This window comes from Rhagoletis pomonella, unplaced genomic scaffold (assembly GCF_013731165.1).
Source record: "Rhagoletis pomonella isolate Grant_MI unplaced genomic scaffold, Rhpom_1.0 Rhpom_scaffold_00012, whole genome shotgun sequence".
NCBI lineage: Eukaryota > Metazoa > Arthropoda > Insecta > Diptera > Tephritidae > Rhagoletis > Rhagoletis pomonella.
In genome coordinates this window covers 20,901,611-20,916,091 of record NW_023458566.1, presented here as the reverse complement: position 1 = coordinate 20,916,091, position 14,481 = coordinate 20,901,611, and the positions used below count along the sequence as shown (strand labels likewise).

Genomic DNA, 14,481 nt, shown 5'->3' with positions numbered 1-14,481 from the left:
ATTCGAAGTGCAAACAATAAACACCGCAAGTGACAACTACTTGCTTGCCATCCCTTTTGGCAAAAAAATTCTAAAAAAGAATAATACAAAAAAAAAAAACAATACAATTTAAAACCAAAATATTGCAAGCGGTGCGCAAACGCAAACACTGAGTTTTTTTGTTTATAATTATTATTGATGAATATTTGGTGTGCATTTTACGTGAGTGTTTTTTTTTTTTTTTTATATGAAAAATTCGCGCGCAAGTTGAACGCACTTTTGTAGCCTCCAAGATGACTGTGGTCGCGACAAAAACACACACCAACAATGGTACAACAAGTAATGGAGCGGGTAATGTAAGTTATTTAATTTTGTTTGTAATTAAAAGACAGTTGCATTTCTGACAGACAATTAGGAAGATTTATAGAGAATTTCTTTCTACCTGCGATGCAAGTGGCTGAGGGTATGCGGGTTTATACATATGTACATATGTACATATGTATGTATGCACATACACTTGTGCTCATATAATTAAGTTACACCATACAGCAAAAAATATATATCTAAAAAAATTGGTTTTATTATTGAAAATGAACAAAAAAACATATAGAATCAAAACTGCGGATTTCATGTTCAAAGTTTGTTTACATTTTTAATGTTTAAAAGTATTGAATTAATTTTAGTTAATTTTAATATTATATTTGACCATATGATTCGTGCTCATATAATTAAGTCACCGCCAAAGTAATGCATATTAAAGCCAAGTTATCGTCTTTTCAATAAATGCCAGTCAGTACTTCGTTGGGAATCCTTTTTGACGAATCACTTCATCGCATCTCCTATTCATGGAGCGGACTAAAGACTCACATTGCTGCGGAGTGATTTTACTCCACTCGTCCTTAATAATCTTCCATAAAGAAGCCTTGTTTGTAGGTTTTCGCGCTGCAACTGCTCTCTTTATAATACCCCATAGGTTTTCTATGGGGTTTAAGTCTGGGCTTTGCGCCGGCCATTCAAGACATGTAATGTGATTTGCATTAATCCAGTCCTTAACGACCCGAGAGCAGTGCTTGGGGTCGTTATCTTGCTGATATATCCAAGCAAGTGGCAAGTCGTCAGCGTAATCCCCAACTAGATGTTCTTCTAGAATTTCCTTATACATAACACCCGTCATCTTGCCTTGGATTTGGACAATCGGACCGACACCTGACGACGTAAAACATCCCCAAACCATTACTGACGAGCCACCATGTTTTACTGTTTTTTTTGTGTACATGGGGTTTAATTCTTGCAATGGCGGACGTCTTACATAAGGTCTTCCGTCATTGCCGAACACATTAAATTTAGACTCATCGCTCCAAACAATTAGTTTCCAATAATCTAAGCCTTTGTTCAAATGTTGTTTGGCAAAGGACAATCTTCTTAAAATATTTTTTTTTGAAACATTGGGCTTACGTCTGGCGATCCGGCCATTCAAACAATTTTCCTGCAGTCGTCGACGTACGGTTTGTGCCGATATTTGTATACCATAATTGCATTCTAATTGGGCCCTAATTTCCCTGGAGGTTAAAAAAGGGTCTGCCTTACTCAATCTGACCAATTTTCTATCGTCAAAAGCAGTTGTCTTCCTAGGCTTATTGCGCGGTAGATTATGGAAAGTTCCATTTTTTTGGTAGTGCTGAATAGCATTGACAACCTTTCCTCTGGAAAAGCCCAATACCTGTGTTACTTTCGCTACTGTCTTACATTTTTGGAAGCACTCCCATATGATCTTCCTTTCGGAAGGATTAGAGCTCCTGTTCTTACCCATTTTAGAAATTTTTAAATCGATTGCTAAGGATATAACACGAAATACGAAAATAAATCAGTGGAGGTTTGATATTTTAGCAAATTTATGGCAATTAAGTAAGATGACTTAATTATGTGAGCACTTACGTTTTAACTTTCGGTGAAACAAATGCACTTTTACCATAAATAGAGATGAAAAATAGAACTTATTCCTCTCCGTATTTTTTGACACACTACGCAGTTACTTTATGAAAAAAATATAAACCGTTATGTCAAGAGTTGCTATGTTATTTCGATTATTGCAATTTTACTACTGGATAACTTAATTATATGAGCACAAGTGTATGTTCAGAACAGCTGAGCCTAACAGTTGTCAAATGTTTGAACAGTGTTTTGTTAAGCGATCGATACTGACATTTAAGCATACATATACATACATATTTACATACATATGTACGCAAATATTTGTTTACTATTAAGTGTGAGAATAAAAATGTGAAAAAATGACGATCGCTCTTCCAATCAAAAACTATTTGATAGCTAAGCTAAGATTTCGTTCCATCGATGTTTGGAATAATATCCATAATATTTTGTAGTTGATGATCGCTTCACTTAACGCAACATTTTTTATACTGATCTTGAATTTCGCAGAGACTCGCGTTATCTCTGCAAAGGTGAACGTTATTCTGCGTACATTTCTTTGTTTCCTTAATTTTGTGTAGTGAGTAAATATTTACACAGTTATACCAACAATAACGTCAATCTCCTAAAATTCAAACTCTAAAAGATTTAAGAGCGTGTCGAAACCTTTTCCGTTATAAAACAATTTCATATACAAATATCATAAACTTAAATTTCAACGCAAAAGGCGGACGCGTCGAACAGTGTAGCATTTATGGCAAAATAAAAATGAAAAAAAATTAGATTAGAAAAATCTTAGCAAACAGTTATAAATGATCCGACTAGTTATAAGTTAATTAAGCATGATGCAAATATCTGACTACTCTTAAAGCGCGAGTGGTATTCAACGCCTTATTTTCCCACTCGGCTGAACGGCAAAGCGGACCTTTGAAGGGATCCACCTCCCGACCAAACTTTGAGAACTTCTGCACTTTTACAACATTTTCCTGGTAGAATTTTTTCTTTAGAGTTGCTCATGTTGAAGAAATAATCCTTCATACAATCAGAAATAGTTTTTTTTGGTGGCTTGCACCTACCTCCATTGGATTCCGGGGATCGTGCCTTCCTCGTTACATTCATCTATAACGCCAATAACCTTCGGGTACTTGGCTATCTCCACAAAGGATCGAGTCCAGACACCTCGTGTCTGGGCACTTTTCGGTGCCAGCGCCCCGGCGGCTTCTTCCGCGGATCTCTGACGCTTTCTTCTTAATTTCATTAACCCAAACTATGTCCTCCTGTATTTTAACGAAGCCTTCCTCCGAGACCTGATCCCCCCTGATCGGTAAGATGGCTTGGCGGCGAAGAATTGGAGACACTGTACGTCGGGCTTGGTGAGTAGCCTTCGCTGGGTCACCTCGGATGAAGTCCTTGGCCCTATTTTAGGTCACCGTGTTCCTGGGTCCGCCTCCAGTAAGTTGGCCAGACGCTGTTCGCTAAGTGGCGAGCCTTCTGCAGGAAGGCCCAGGATTTTCAGTGTTTGTAGGTTAGAAAAGGTTGCCAGATTTGTACTTAAATATGCAAAATAATCAAGCAATAATGAAAATAAGCGAACAAGCTGGACCATATCCCTAAAGTTAAAATACCGTCAGATTTATTGTGCACAAAAGTTTTATCTTGCAAAACTGGCATTTGTTGCATACGTACGTAAGTAACCGCAGAGATAAGAGTCCACATGTTTGTCGTATAATTTTCTTGTCAATACGTTTAACGCGTTTTACGATGGCATTGAATGTCAAACATTTGCTTAGATATACAGATTTATGCATATTTGCACACTACTTGAGTAGCTAAACGTAGCGTCTGCTTTGATGTATGTATGTATGTATGTATGTCAGCAGATTTTCATCACTGTAATGCTTAAAAAAAAAAAGATCAAACAGTCATTTGCAATGAAAAGGCGGCTAAAATAATTGGGTACCAAAAGCTCACCTCAAACACCAAACTCACAAATTTGCAAAGTGCGCCGAGAAGATTTGAATATAAAAGTTTCCCTTGATATTACATTAAAAAAAATGTACTCTAGGTCTGCCTAGCCTACTTTTAACTGGTTATGCTTAAAACCATTTAATTGATAAGAATCATTAGCTTTAATGCTAACAAGACTGCAGTTTGTCTAAACTTGTGTAGATACTTAGTTCACTTGAACATGAATGACCTTTGAATTCATTGGTTTTCCTTTTTTTTCGAAGCAAGCTCATTCGTCGCTTTTGCACGTTTGAACATAAATCAAATTTGGCAAAACAGGTTTATGACCGGGTTGGCGCTTAATATAGCAGCGTCAAAGTTACTTGAAATAATCGGAAGAACAACAATTGCATGAGAAATACTTACTGGTGCCATGTACCCTGCTGGAAATTGATTCATTTAAATTAACGCATTAATACAGCAAACCGAAGAAGTGAATATGTATACTTTGAAGCTTCAGTTTAAGACTAATTTAGCAATTTTACTTTTTAATTATCTACGGTTCTTTATTGGCGTAATACTGCACAATGTACTGATTTACCACCTCATTTGAATGTAGCGTTATTTCATTCAAGGAACTTTGAAGTGAGCCAAGTCTGACACCAAAATACCAGGTTAGTATGCCGGGTGTAGCCTAATATTTATCCCCTACCTGCTCCAAATAATTTTTGCTGTAATGGAACACAGCTCCTTAACAAGTGATAAGCATCGTATTCATCCGAATTGATTGTTCGATCCCTATGTACTTAGATCCTTAAAAAACGCCACACCCTTCATAACACACTCCGACTGAAGTGGGATCATCACGTCGGGACCAAGTGCATTTGCGTTCATTGCGTTGTTGCAAGCAAACCGCTTTCTGTCAGTTCTCGTCTCGGCTATCGAGGGTTTGACTTGAACGACTCCTTTAGTTTTTCGTTGTTGTTGTACCGGCTACAACAACCCCGCCCAGATCGGCTAGTCTCTCAATCGTTGTCATCAAGCTCAACTAACGGGAGACCCAAGAAACGTGCAGTCTGTTGAGTGGGGTTTTTGAGCTTGCGAAGAGATGTTTCGAGTCGTGGGGTGTCCCTCCGCATGCCTTACACTCATTGGGCACATCCGCATATAGTCGGCCCAGGTATGAGTTCAACCTGCTGCAGTAGCCAGAGCAAAATTGGGCTGGGGTGGGCCGGGTCTCCCGAGGCAGACGAAGCTCCGTCTCATCCACGCCAAGTGGTTGTGTGCCCAGAGCGGCATTCACACGTCTGGAGTCTACGTAACTTGATACCGACTCCCTCTAAATGCCGCTCAAGGCCTGTTGATATGTAGTCGGGTCCAGGGGTGGCTTTATGAATCTCTGGAATTCATCCGATAGTTTGTATAGATGCCATTCTGACATGCCTTGGCGGGGGCTCCTCTGCAAGCAAGTGTCTGTTCGGGTGTCCACGTTTGTGGCTCCCTACAAAGAATTGGGTACAGAAAAAAGAGAGAAAAGAAAACGCTAGAAGTTTATACGTAAGCTATTTGCAAGTAACATACATTAAAATGATAATAAAAAGTTTCTTATAATATTGAAATAATAACTAGGCCTTCTTGATTTTTGTATTGCCTTTCTGAACTGCGAAAACGCAGCTGAAGTGGAGAACGAAAGCTTATTCAAAAGAAAATCTCTTCAAACATAAATTTGTGTAAAATAAACCAAAGATCTTCTGGCGCCAAATTATCTGTATTTTAGTTTGAAACAAACACGATATGGTTTATTTTTTTCAGTGCACTTCGGAGTGTAAAATAAACTCTGGCGCTTCACGACTCCTTTTTACGAAATAGTAACGTTGCATATTTCAATTGCTGGCAATAATATTTAGGTGCTTGACTATTGGTTAAATAGTTGCGGTCTTTATCATAAACGATTTTGATTCTATAGAAATTGTTCCTCAAACTTTTGACTGATTAATTCCCAATCAGCTCCTTTTATTCTTAATTGATTTTTTATTACTCCATACTGAAGTCTATTCAGGAAATAATACCATCGCCATTTACGTTCAAATTATGTGCAAATATTTCAAAAATTATAAAAATACTTTATTTATTCAAGTTTTGTCACTAAGCCAATATTATTTCTTATCAAACAAGTCTGTGGTAGACCTTGGCAGTATCAGAGTACTTGAAATTTAACGAAATGTCACGTGTGTATTTATATGCCATGCAAAATATCTAAGTTGGGAAGTACAGGTAACTGACATACATACATACATACATACAAGTATGTAAGTATGCATTACTTGCTCGATAAGCTTGTGGTAAGCTAAGCTATTTAGTTTAGTTATTTTAGTTTAAAAGAGATCGCGGAAGTATCACTGTGTGTGGATTGGCTGATAGCAATTAAGCATATTAATTGTGTGGAAGGTGAATGCAGATAGACGATTTCCTGTTATAAACATAACAAAATACAAAACAATAAATTTGTTTAAATACTTTACTGCATTCTTTTGGTTCTTAATTTATTTTTGTAAGTGAAGAACTAGTTTGCCTTCAAATATTTAGAATGGCCTTAGCTATTATTTTTTAAGTTGCCTGCGATAACTGTGGGTCAAATCTTACGATGTTGTAACTACCGTTGTATTATACCGTTCTCTTGAGCACCTAAATACATGAACTACTCGACTCAACTCAATTAAACTGATCACTCAATGACAAGAGATGATCTCAAAGGCTTTGCTGCTGCTCATAGATTCTGTATAGTTTTGTTTTTATATACTTATTTGCCGCATGACATTTTTATCTAATCTTTACTGTCCAATATACATACATATGCGGACACTTATGCACACAAGTGTGACGCTTAATACACCTGAGAATTTTGAAGCTCACTCACGAGCTGCTTCACAAATGTCAATTACAATCTGATTTAGCTTTCTTTCTAAAGGCAGCTGATTGGCTATCTTTCGAGTTTTTTTTTTTTTTTGTTGAGTTGAAAGTATTCTCATGCGAGTATTTAGATATTTAAAGCATATTTTTCATGATGGTTCCAAAAAATTTAAATGTATACATACTCGTATATACGTCTTGATACTCTGTGAGGAGTACACAACGACCTGACGTCAAACAAATTAGAGTAACAAAGCCTCGCGGAAGTTGTGCTCACAAGTGGCAAGTGATAACTCGATTAGTCGAATTATTCGAATAATGCCCCGCATACTTTTATTATACTTAGTCATATTATCATAAACTATTGGAATAAAACTTTGATTTTGCCTGTGGCTATAAATACAAAAAGAAACAAATATTAAAATATCTGCATTTCCTATCAGCAATGAAGCATTCAATAAACCATATCAATAAAGCCAAATTGTGAGCAAAGTTATAAAAAAAAAAAATACGTAGATGAGTTAGCGGCAAGTTTGTACTAAAATATATGTGTATATACATATTCATATATACATATAGATATAAGTAAACTTCCCATGAAACTGATTAAATGAAATCTTTACGTTTATTTATTATGCCGGTATTTAGCTGATAAGTTGGTTAAATATGTACGTGTGCGTATATGTATGTAGCAAAATGTGCTGCAAAATACTTTTCTGACACGGCTTTGTACGTTCATTGATAGAGTTTTACACTCAATGAGCGAATGATTTCAGTCTCTGAATTTGTGTAATATGTACTTCGGTCATTTAACAATACTTATCTTATTTAATTTGCGATGATACTTACGAATTTTCTACGAGTTTTTATAAGTAGAGTAATTATTTGCAATTAGGCATTTGAGGACTTTTTTGAGTGTTGGATTCCGACTATTAATTAGGTACTCTAAGCTAATTAATTTTATAAGTGCGCCATCTATATCAAATGCACTGTGTTTAAATTTTTGATGAATATTGCATTTACTAGTTACATTTGTTTGAGCTGGAAGTTTCACTCGCAGTGTTTAATTTAATTTAAAAAAAAATCATAAATTATGACCACAAAACTACAAAGGTACTAAGCAAAACGATTACCAAAATGCAAAGATCAGCTGATAATTTTATTCATTTATTTAGTCATAATGTAACAAAAGGTCACTTACAGACTATGAAGAAAATATGAAAACCTCAGCTAAGAGTATTTAATGCAAACAAATTTTAGTATTTCAGAAATAAAATTTTGATTCAGATTAACTATAAAATTCATTTAAAAAAAGCACAAATTCAGATTTAAAGGAGAAGTAAGCGACTATAGAATTTGAGAAGGAATTTTAAGAAAAAAAATGTTCATTATTCCGAAGACAGCGTCCAGGTATATGGAAGTTTATGCGTTCTAGAAGAATTGGGCAGTCAATTATCCCATTAATAATATCAATTAACAATTATATTTGATTTTTATCTAAATAACAGTTATTTTTGATTTTCATAATATATGTATCTATTACATAACAGCTATTGAAGACTTTATTTTAAAAAAGTCATCGATAAAAATCAGTTACCGACTTTTATTTTTTAAGTCATACTTAGTAAGTAGGCATTATCATTTTTCGCAGGTAAGAATGTGTTGGAGACTTTTATAAGAATGATTTTAAAAACAAAAGTCAATGACTGATTTATATTGATGACTTTTATAAATAAAAGTCTTCAATAACTGTTATCTAAGATATATAATTTAAAAATCAAAAATAAGTGTTATTTACAGATTATTTAGATAAAAATAAATGCTATTTTGGATTCATAAAATAAAAATCAGAAAAAACTGTTATTTAAGGAGTAATTAAATAAAGTCAAAAAATGATTGTTAAAGAGCGTTTTTTTTAAATAAAAGTAGTAATTGTTACGGTCCCTGGTTTGATCTATTTTGCTTGCTGGAAGCTGTATTTGAAGCATATTGTTGCACGTTAAGGAATCGCATTTCGAATTTATCAGGTCATGACTAATACGTCGACAAATAATACGAGATTGTTATGCTTTACCTTTTTCTGACATAAACATTTTGTTGGTTAATTATTTTATTAATCGGCCAGCAGCCGTTATGTTCTCCACTGTTGTGATCATAGTTTAAGTTATAAAAATATAAATAAACGTTTGCACCGCACCTGTGATACATACGTACTTTTAGCAGAAAAACGCGAACAATTTACTCCGACCTTTTAGTGGGAAGCTGCACTGTGATTTCATTACCGTTTTGAAACTAGTGGGAAACGGCTGTAAAGCGATGCAGTTGGGGAGTACTTACCTGAGTACAGAAGCAGCGAGAGTGATGATTTGGTAACTCGCGAAAAAGCGAGCCAACTCAAAACCTCAAAAGCATACTTTTTCAGAGTACAAGAGGACAGTTCCAAACAAAGCTTTTTACTTGGACTAATATCATGCCACTCTCACCTAATTTTACGTAAAACGTGACAGTCAGATTATCTGCTGCACATTTACTAATAAAACATATTAAAGCTTAAACAGACGGCAGCATTGATCCCGATTAACTCGGTCTTAATGCGGATCAACTGCAGTTAATTCCCGAGTTGATCCGGATCAACGCTGCCGTCTGTTTAGGCTTTAAAGCTCATGTGCCTGCGTGCATGCATTTTTTAAGCTCAGCGCCTGTCCAACAAACATTCACACTCACTTTCCCACAAATGAGCGCGCCCAACTACGAGCACACACATACATACATACAAATGTACCCTATGCGGGCGTTCAATTGTAAACTCATTCATTGAATTGGGGAAATTAAATCTCTTCTGACATGTTTTTTTTTTAATTAAATTGAGACATATTAAATTTATTAGAAATTACGTCGTGGCCTGCTTGAGCTCATCACCGCGTCCAAAGTTCAGTCAGCCACCAGTGTGCGCTTGTGAATCCTGTAGTAATCACAACAATGTTTTTTTTTTATTTTAAAATTGTTTCTGTTTTTATTTGGAAATTAATTAAAATATTTCGCTTTCGGACAATGCTTAGTAAAAGGCTTGCGGTTTAAATAAACCTACAGTGGATAATTGGGGATTGGGTTAACTTATCTACTTGGCATCCGCCAGATAACACGTTTCGCATGTAAGCAGATATGTATTGCATTTCATTTTTGAATTTCACACAAATCTCTGCGCATAATTTAAATAAATTGGCTCGGCCGTGAACGCAAAAAAAATCAGTACGATCACTGTAAATGTTCTTGTTGAGTCGCGCACCTCCGGTGAAATCAGTCGCGTAAGTTAGGTCGTCGTCATAGGTACCTGGAAAGTGTTGGGGGTTTTCGCAAAATTTTTTAACAAATTTGTATTTCTGCGGTACCGTATCCTCGAGATTGGGAGAGAAATTCGCGAGACAAAAGTTTTTTAGTATAATTAAAAATGCCAATGGGCCAAGAAGAAGAGGTGAGTAACTTCCAATGTGTGCAGTTGTAAAGCGTACAACTTAAAAGAAAAAAATAAATAAAAATCAACAAATTTCTACAGCTTAAGTTAACAACATCAGTAAATATCATATCTGGCATACCGGTGCTTTGACTCAAAACAAATGTCGAAATGTAAAAAAGAAAAATTCTGCGAACAATGAAATTTGCTGACTTAATGCCAATTGTGTGAAATTTAATCTGCGCGTTTTATTTTTTTTTTGCAATAATATTTACCCTTTACGCTGTTAAATGGCATTCTCAAGTAGCACACTGGTGTATAACTTGGTGTAAATTTACGAATTTTGGTATAAATCTGACTAATTGTACCAAAATTCACAAATTTATACCAAGTTATACACCAGTGTGCTACTTGAGTTGCGTTTCATTTTTAGGTTGGTGGTTCGAATTGATATATTTTTTTTTTTGCTTAAGCTTTCAAATAAACTATAGAAGTGACACGGAACTTGATATAGTTTTAAGCGTTGACGAGATACGCATCTTCACTAATTGGCCTGGAACAGGATCAAGCGTGTTTACAACTCCGTTAGCTAATGTATGTAGCTCTAGAAATACTCCATTAGAGTGCCAAATAGAAATTTCGGATTGTTAAAAAAAATATGTGGCGATTAGTCTGAGGAATCCTCTCCCGGGTGTGGGTGCCCTGCGAGTGAACTCTTAACTGGAGCTGCCCGTTTAACCTAAATTAGATTAAGTCAGCTTTCGATTAGCGATAATCTCAATATTTCAAGAAAGTCGTTAAGGCGTGCCTATTTTTAACCGACTTCCAAAAAAGGAGGAGGTTATCAGTTCGTCGGAATATTTTTTTTTTTTTATATATGTTACCGCATAACTTTGGACCACGTCAACCGATTTCGATAATTCTTTTTGCAAAAGGAAAGGTAGTGTGTCAGAGGTGGTCCCATACTAATCTGGTTAAGATCCGATCAGCGGATCATGAGATATATATATATAATTTTTTTTTTATATGAGTGTTGAAGTCGGTTTTTTTTGTTAAAAATTACTTGTTTGGCTGTGCTGAGTTAATAGAAAGAAAGCGTAGCTCATCTAGTTAAGATAGTCTTTCGCACGGCATTCAAGATAAGATATGTAGATTGACGGCTATTGACTAGTTGAGATAAATTGGCGCGGACCCATCACATATCTACATACATATATGGAGTCCACCTCCGCTGCTTGATTATGAATATGTTTCTACCAAATTCTGCATTGCATGAAGGGTATATCGATTGATTTAGAAAACTTCTCTTCCTTTTTTTCAATTCCCCTTAATTATGCTCGTTATTTTTGCAAATATATATAATTATTTCTTATTATTTTAATTTTTTACTGGCTGCATATAAACTGGATTTTTTCGCGACTATTGACTTCTCAACGTTGGCTGATTGTTTGGTGCGAGTCATGGAGATGACTTTCATAATTACATTAGTATGCATGTATGTATGTATTTACTTATTGCGGTTGAGAGCGATAACTTCAACGCATTATAAAAAAACATTAGTAATAAAAGTAAACAAAATATGAATAGAAGAATTAACATTTTGCATAAAGTTTTGTTTATTTGTTTTGCCGAATGATGTCATTGGTAATATTGCGAATAGTTTGGGGGAATAAAGAAAAACAAAAAAAAAAGTAAAAAGGAAATCGTTTTAACAAAACTTTTATTTAACATGTGCATTAAAATAAATAAAGTCCGTTCAGAATTTTTTAAGGTTACTCAAAGCTAAAAATAAAATTTGCCTTACAATTTTTTTCACATACATTTTATTCTAAATATTTTTTTTCAAACATGCTGTATTTGACCTAAACAATAAAACAAAAAAAATTTGTTGGCCGAGCAGAGCCTTCTTACATTTACTGGAATAATCGAAATACTTCCCAAGCAAAAGTTTAATCATTTCTGGCAAGCTTTGATTTAGTGACATTAAGGTGGTACGTTAGGGGAGATCTGATGGCTAAGTATTAAAGCGGGGTAATTGAGGTCTGTGAACTTTGATACAACAAAATTTTCGCCTCGAGACAATAATATCGATACAAAACAATTTTCGATTGTACATAAATTCCGAAGATATGACGACCCCCTACATTCGAGGCAAAAAAAGTTTATTTCGAAATTGCCTTGAGAAAATACTTTAGAATCAGGGGTGTACGGCGAACTTTTTCTCTAGTACCATCTAATGTACATTACGGTGAATCACTCTTCACAAAAAAAAAATCGGTATTGGTTTCAATCGGAAATAGAAAATTTATTATATTTTAAGTCTTCCGCCAAAATATTTTAAGGTCTGCATAAAAATTCCTAAAAATTTTATTAACAGAATCAAAATAACGAGATTTTCGGAGGATTATCAAATGGGTCCAGCTCACGTAAATCTTAATAATTTTCCGAAATATTTTAGCGGAGGTCTTCAAATATAGATAATAAATTTTATAATCTTGATGGAATACCCGCAACTTTTTTTGATGATGCACCGTAATGTACATGCATAGCGAGTTAAATAAAAGCTTGAAAAGGGGAATGGATGATATGCTCGTTTTGTATAATTGAATTGATATTAAGATAAATAAATTCTTATAATTTCCGCATTTAAAGAAAATTTCTTTGCGCAATAAAGTGGAATTTGTTGATTTTTTTTTATAGAGAATGAGGGAAAATCATGGCCTGAAATCGCAAATGGCGTTTGAAAATTGATTTCGGTTTGCTACCACTTCATTTCAGGTTGTAGCTTTGTAACGTCGGTTAAAATTTTTGAAAGTATCCAGATAGGGAAAGATCTCGACACCAATATAAACCCGATACAAAATTTACGAAATCGAGAATAAAAAAGATATGGATCGTAATAACAGTATCAATACAAAAAACGGAATTTTGTATAATTTTAAATTTAGATTGGTCGTCGAGGGCATGAATCACGGAACTTTGGAACGATAGTCGTTCAAACGATACTGACTGTTGCTGTTACGTGTTACTGTTACGTGAAGCAAAATTGGAATCGAGTTGACTATATGAAGCAAGAAAATCTCAACACGATATCGTCCAGGTGATTGTCGTCATACGTGATTCATGCCCAGTTTGAACTTATGTTTTTCTGGAGAACAGAATTACAGACAGTTTAAATAAATAACATTTTTATTTGAATAAAAACTGGTTTAATTTGCAAAATCAATTTTCATTAATTGCAACTGAAAACACTGGTCACACGCGAAGCGGACTGTGCGAATTAATTGATAAACAAAGTTTATTGCATTCATTTTGTGTACCGACTACGTCATAGCCCCAGTTCGGGAATTACCGAATTACAATAACAATTTCGAATGAGAACGTGAAATGTGTTTTAATTAACTGATTCGCACATTAAATAAATCCGACACATTTACATGTTGACATTCACTACTCACTCACCCAGGTGTACATCTGAGCGTAAATACAATCACTCATTCGCATTGACACATACATACATTACTCTGCAGGAAAAAAAATTATCAATTGATAAAAAATAACGCACTTGTAGTTAGCTTCTTGCGGGATTTCTATAAAATATATAACTTGTAGTTAGCTACATAAAGCTAACTTTAAACTGGTTGACAAGTAATGCAGGAGTAATCAGGCGCAATCGGGAGATTATTTTCTTTAAACGTGTTTCCATTTAAATATCCTGCACTTCGCAAATACATTTTCGAATTGAGGACAAATGAAAGGAAGATCGAAATTTCATATTCTCATTTTGAAGTTATCCCTGACGAAGTTCGAATATGGGACACCTAACAATAAAATAAAGTAAAAAAAAAAAATAAAAAAATATTTTGTTTTTCCTATTGATATTTTATGTTCAAAAGTAGTTAGTTACAAGTTAGCTACATCAAATGCAGAGGTAACCACCCTTGACTATTTCGCGGCCATCGCCATACAGATAATAAGTGACTTTTAGCTCCTTCCTAATTAACTTAAAGTTAGCTTATAGTTAGATACATTTCATGCAGGGTAGCTACTGCCGCCTCAGTGTGTGTGTGTGCTACTGGTTAATCAATCATTTAACGATTAGTTCATTGCGCTCATGCGCATGCGCCAAGGATGCATTTACAAAAGCGGATTGTTTTATTTTTTATTTTTAGCCAATTCAAGTGAAATGTTTTATTTTCTTCACAGTGACTGCATAATTTGTTTACTGTTCCTCGAAAAATAGTTAATGAAAGCAAGTATGTAAA

At 34.8% G+C, this 14,481-nt stretch overlaps 1 protein-coding gene across 1 annotated transcript in view; it reads left to right on the top strand.

Moving 5' to 3' along the window:
- Positions 1-208: 208 nt before the first annotated feature.
- The window catches only part of LOC118748054 (proton-coupled amino acid transporter-like protein CG1139), a 67,565-nt gene continuing 53,292 nt past the window's right edge, over positions 209-14,481 (top strand). The window contains exon 1 of the mRNA XM_036482344.1: positions 209-335. Within this exon, the coding sequence (XP_036338237.1) occupies positions 273-335 (63 nt within the window). The 5' untranslated portion in view covers positions 209-272. The remainder of the gene's footprint in view (positions 336-14,481) is intronic.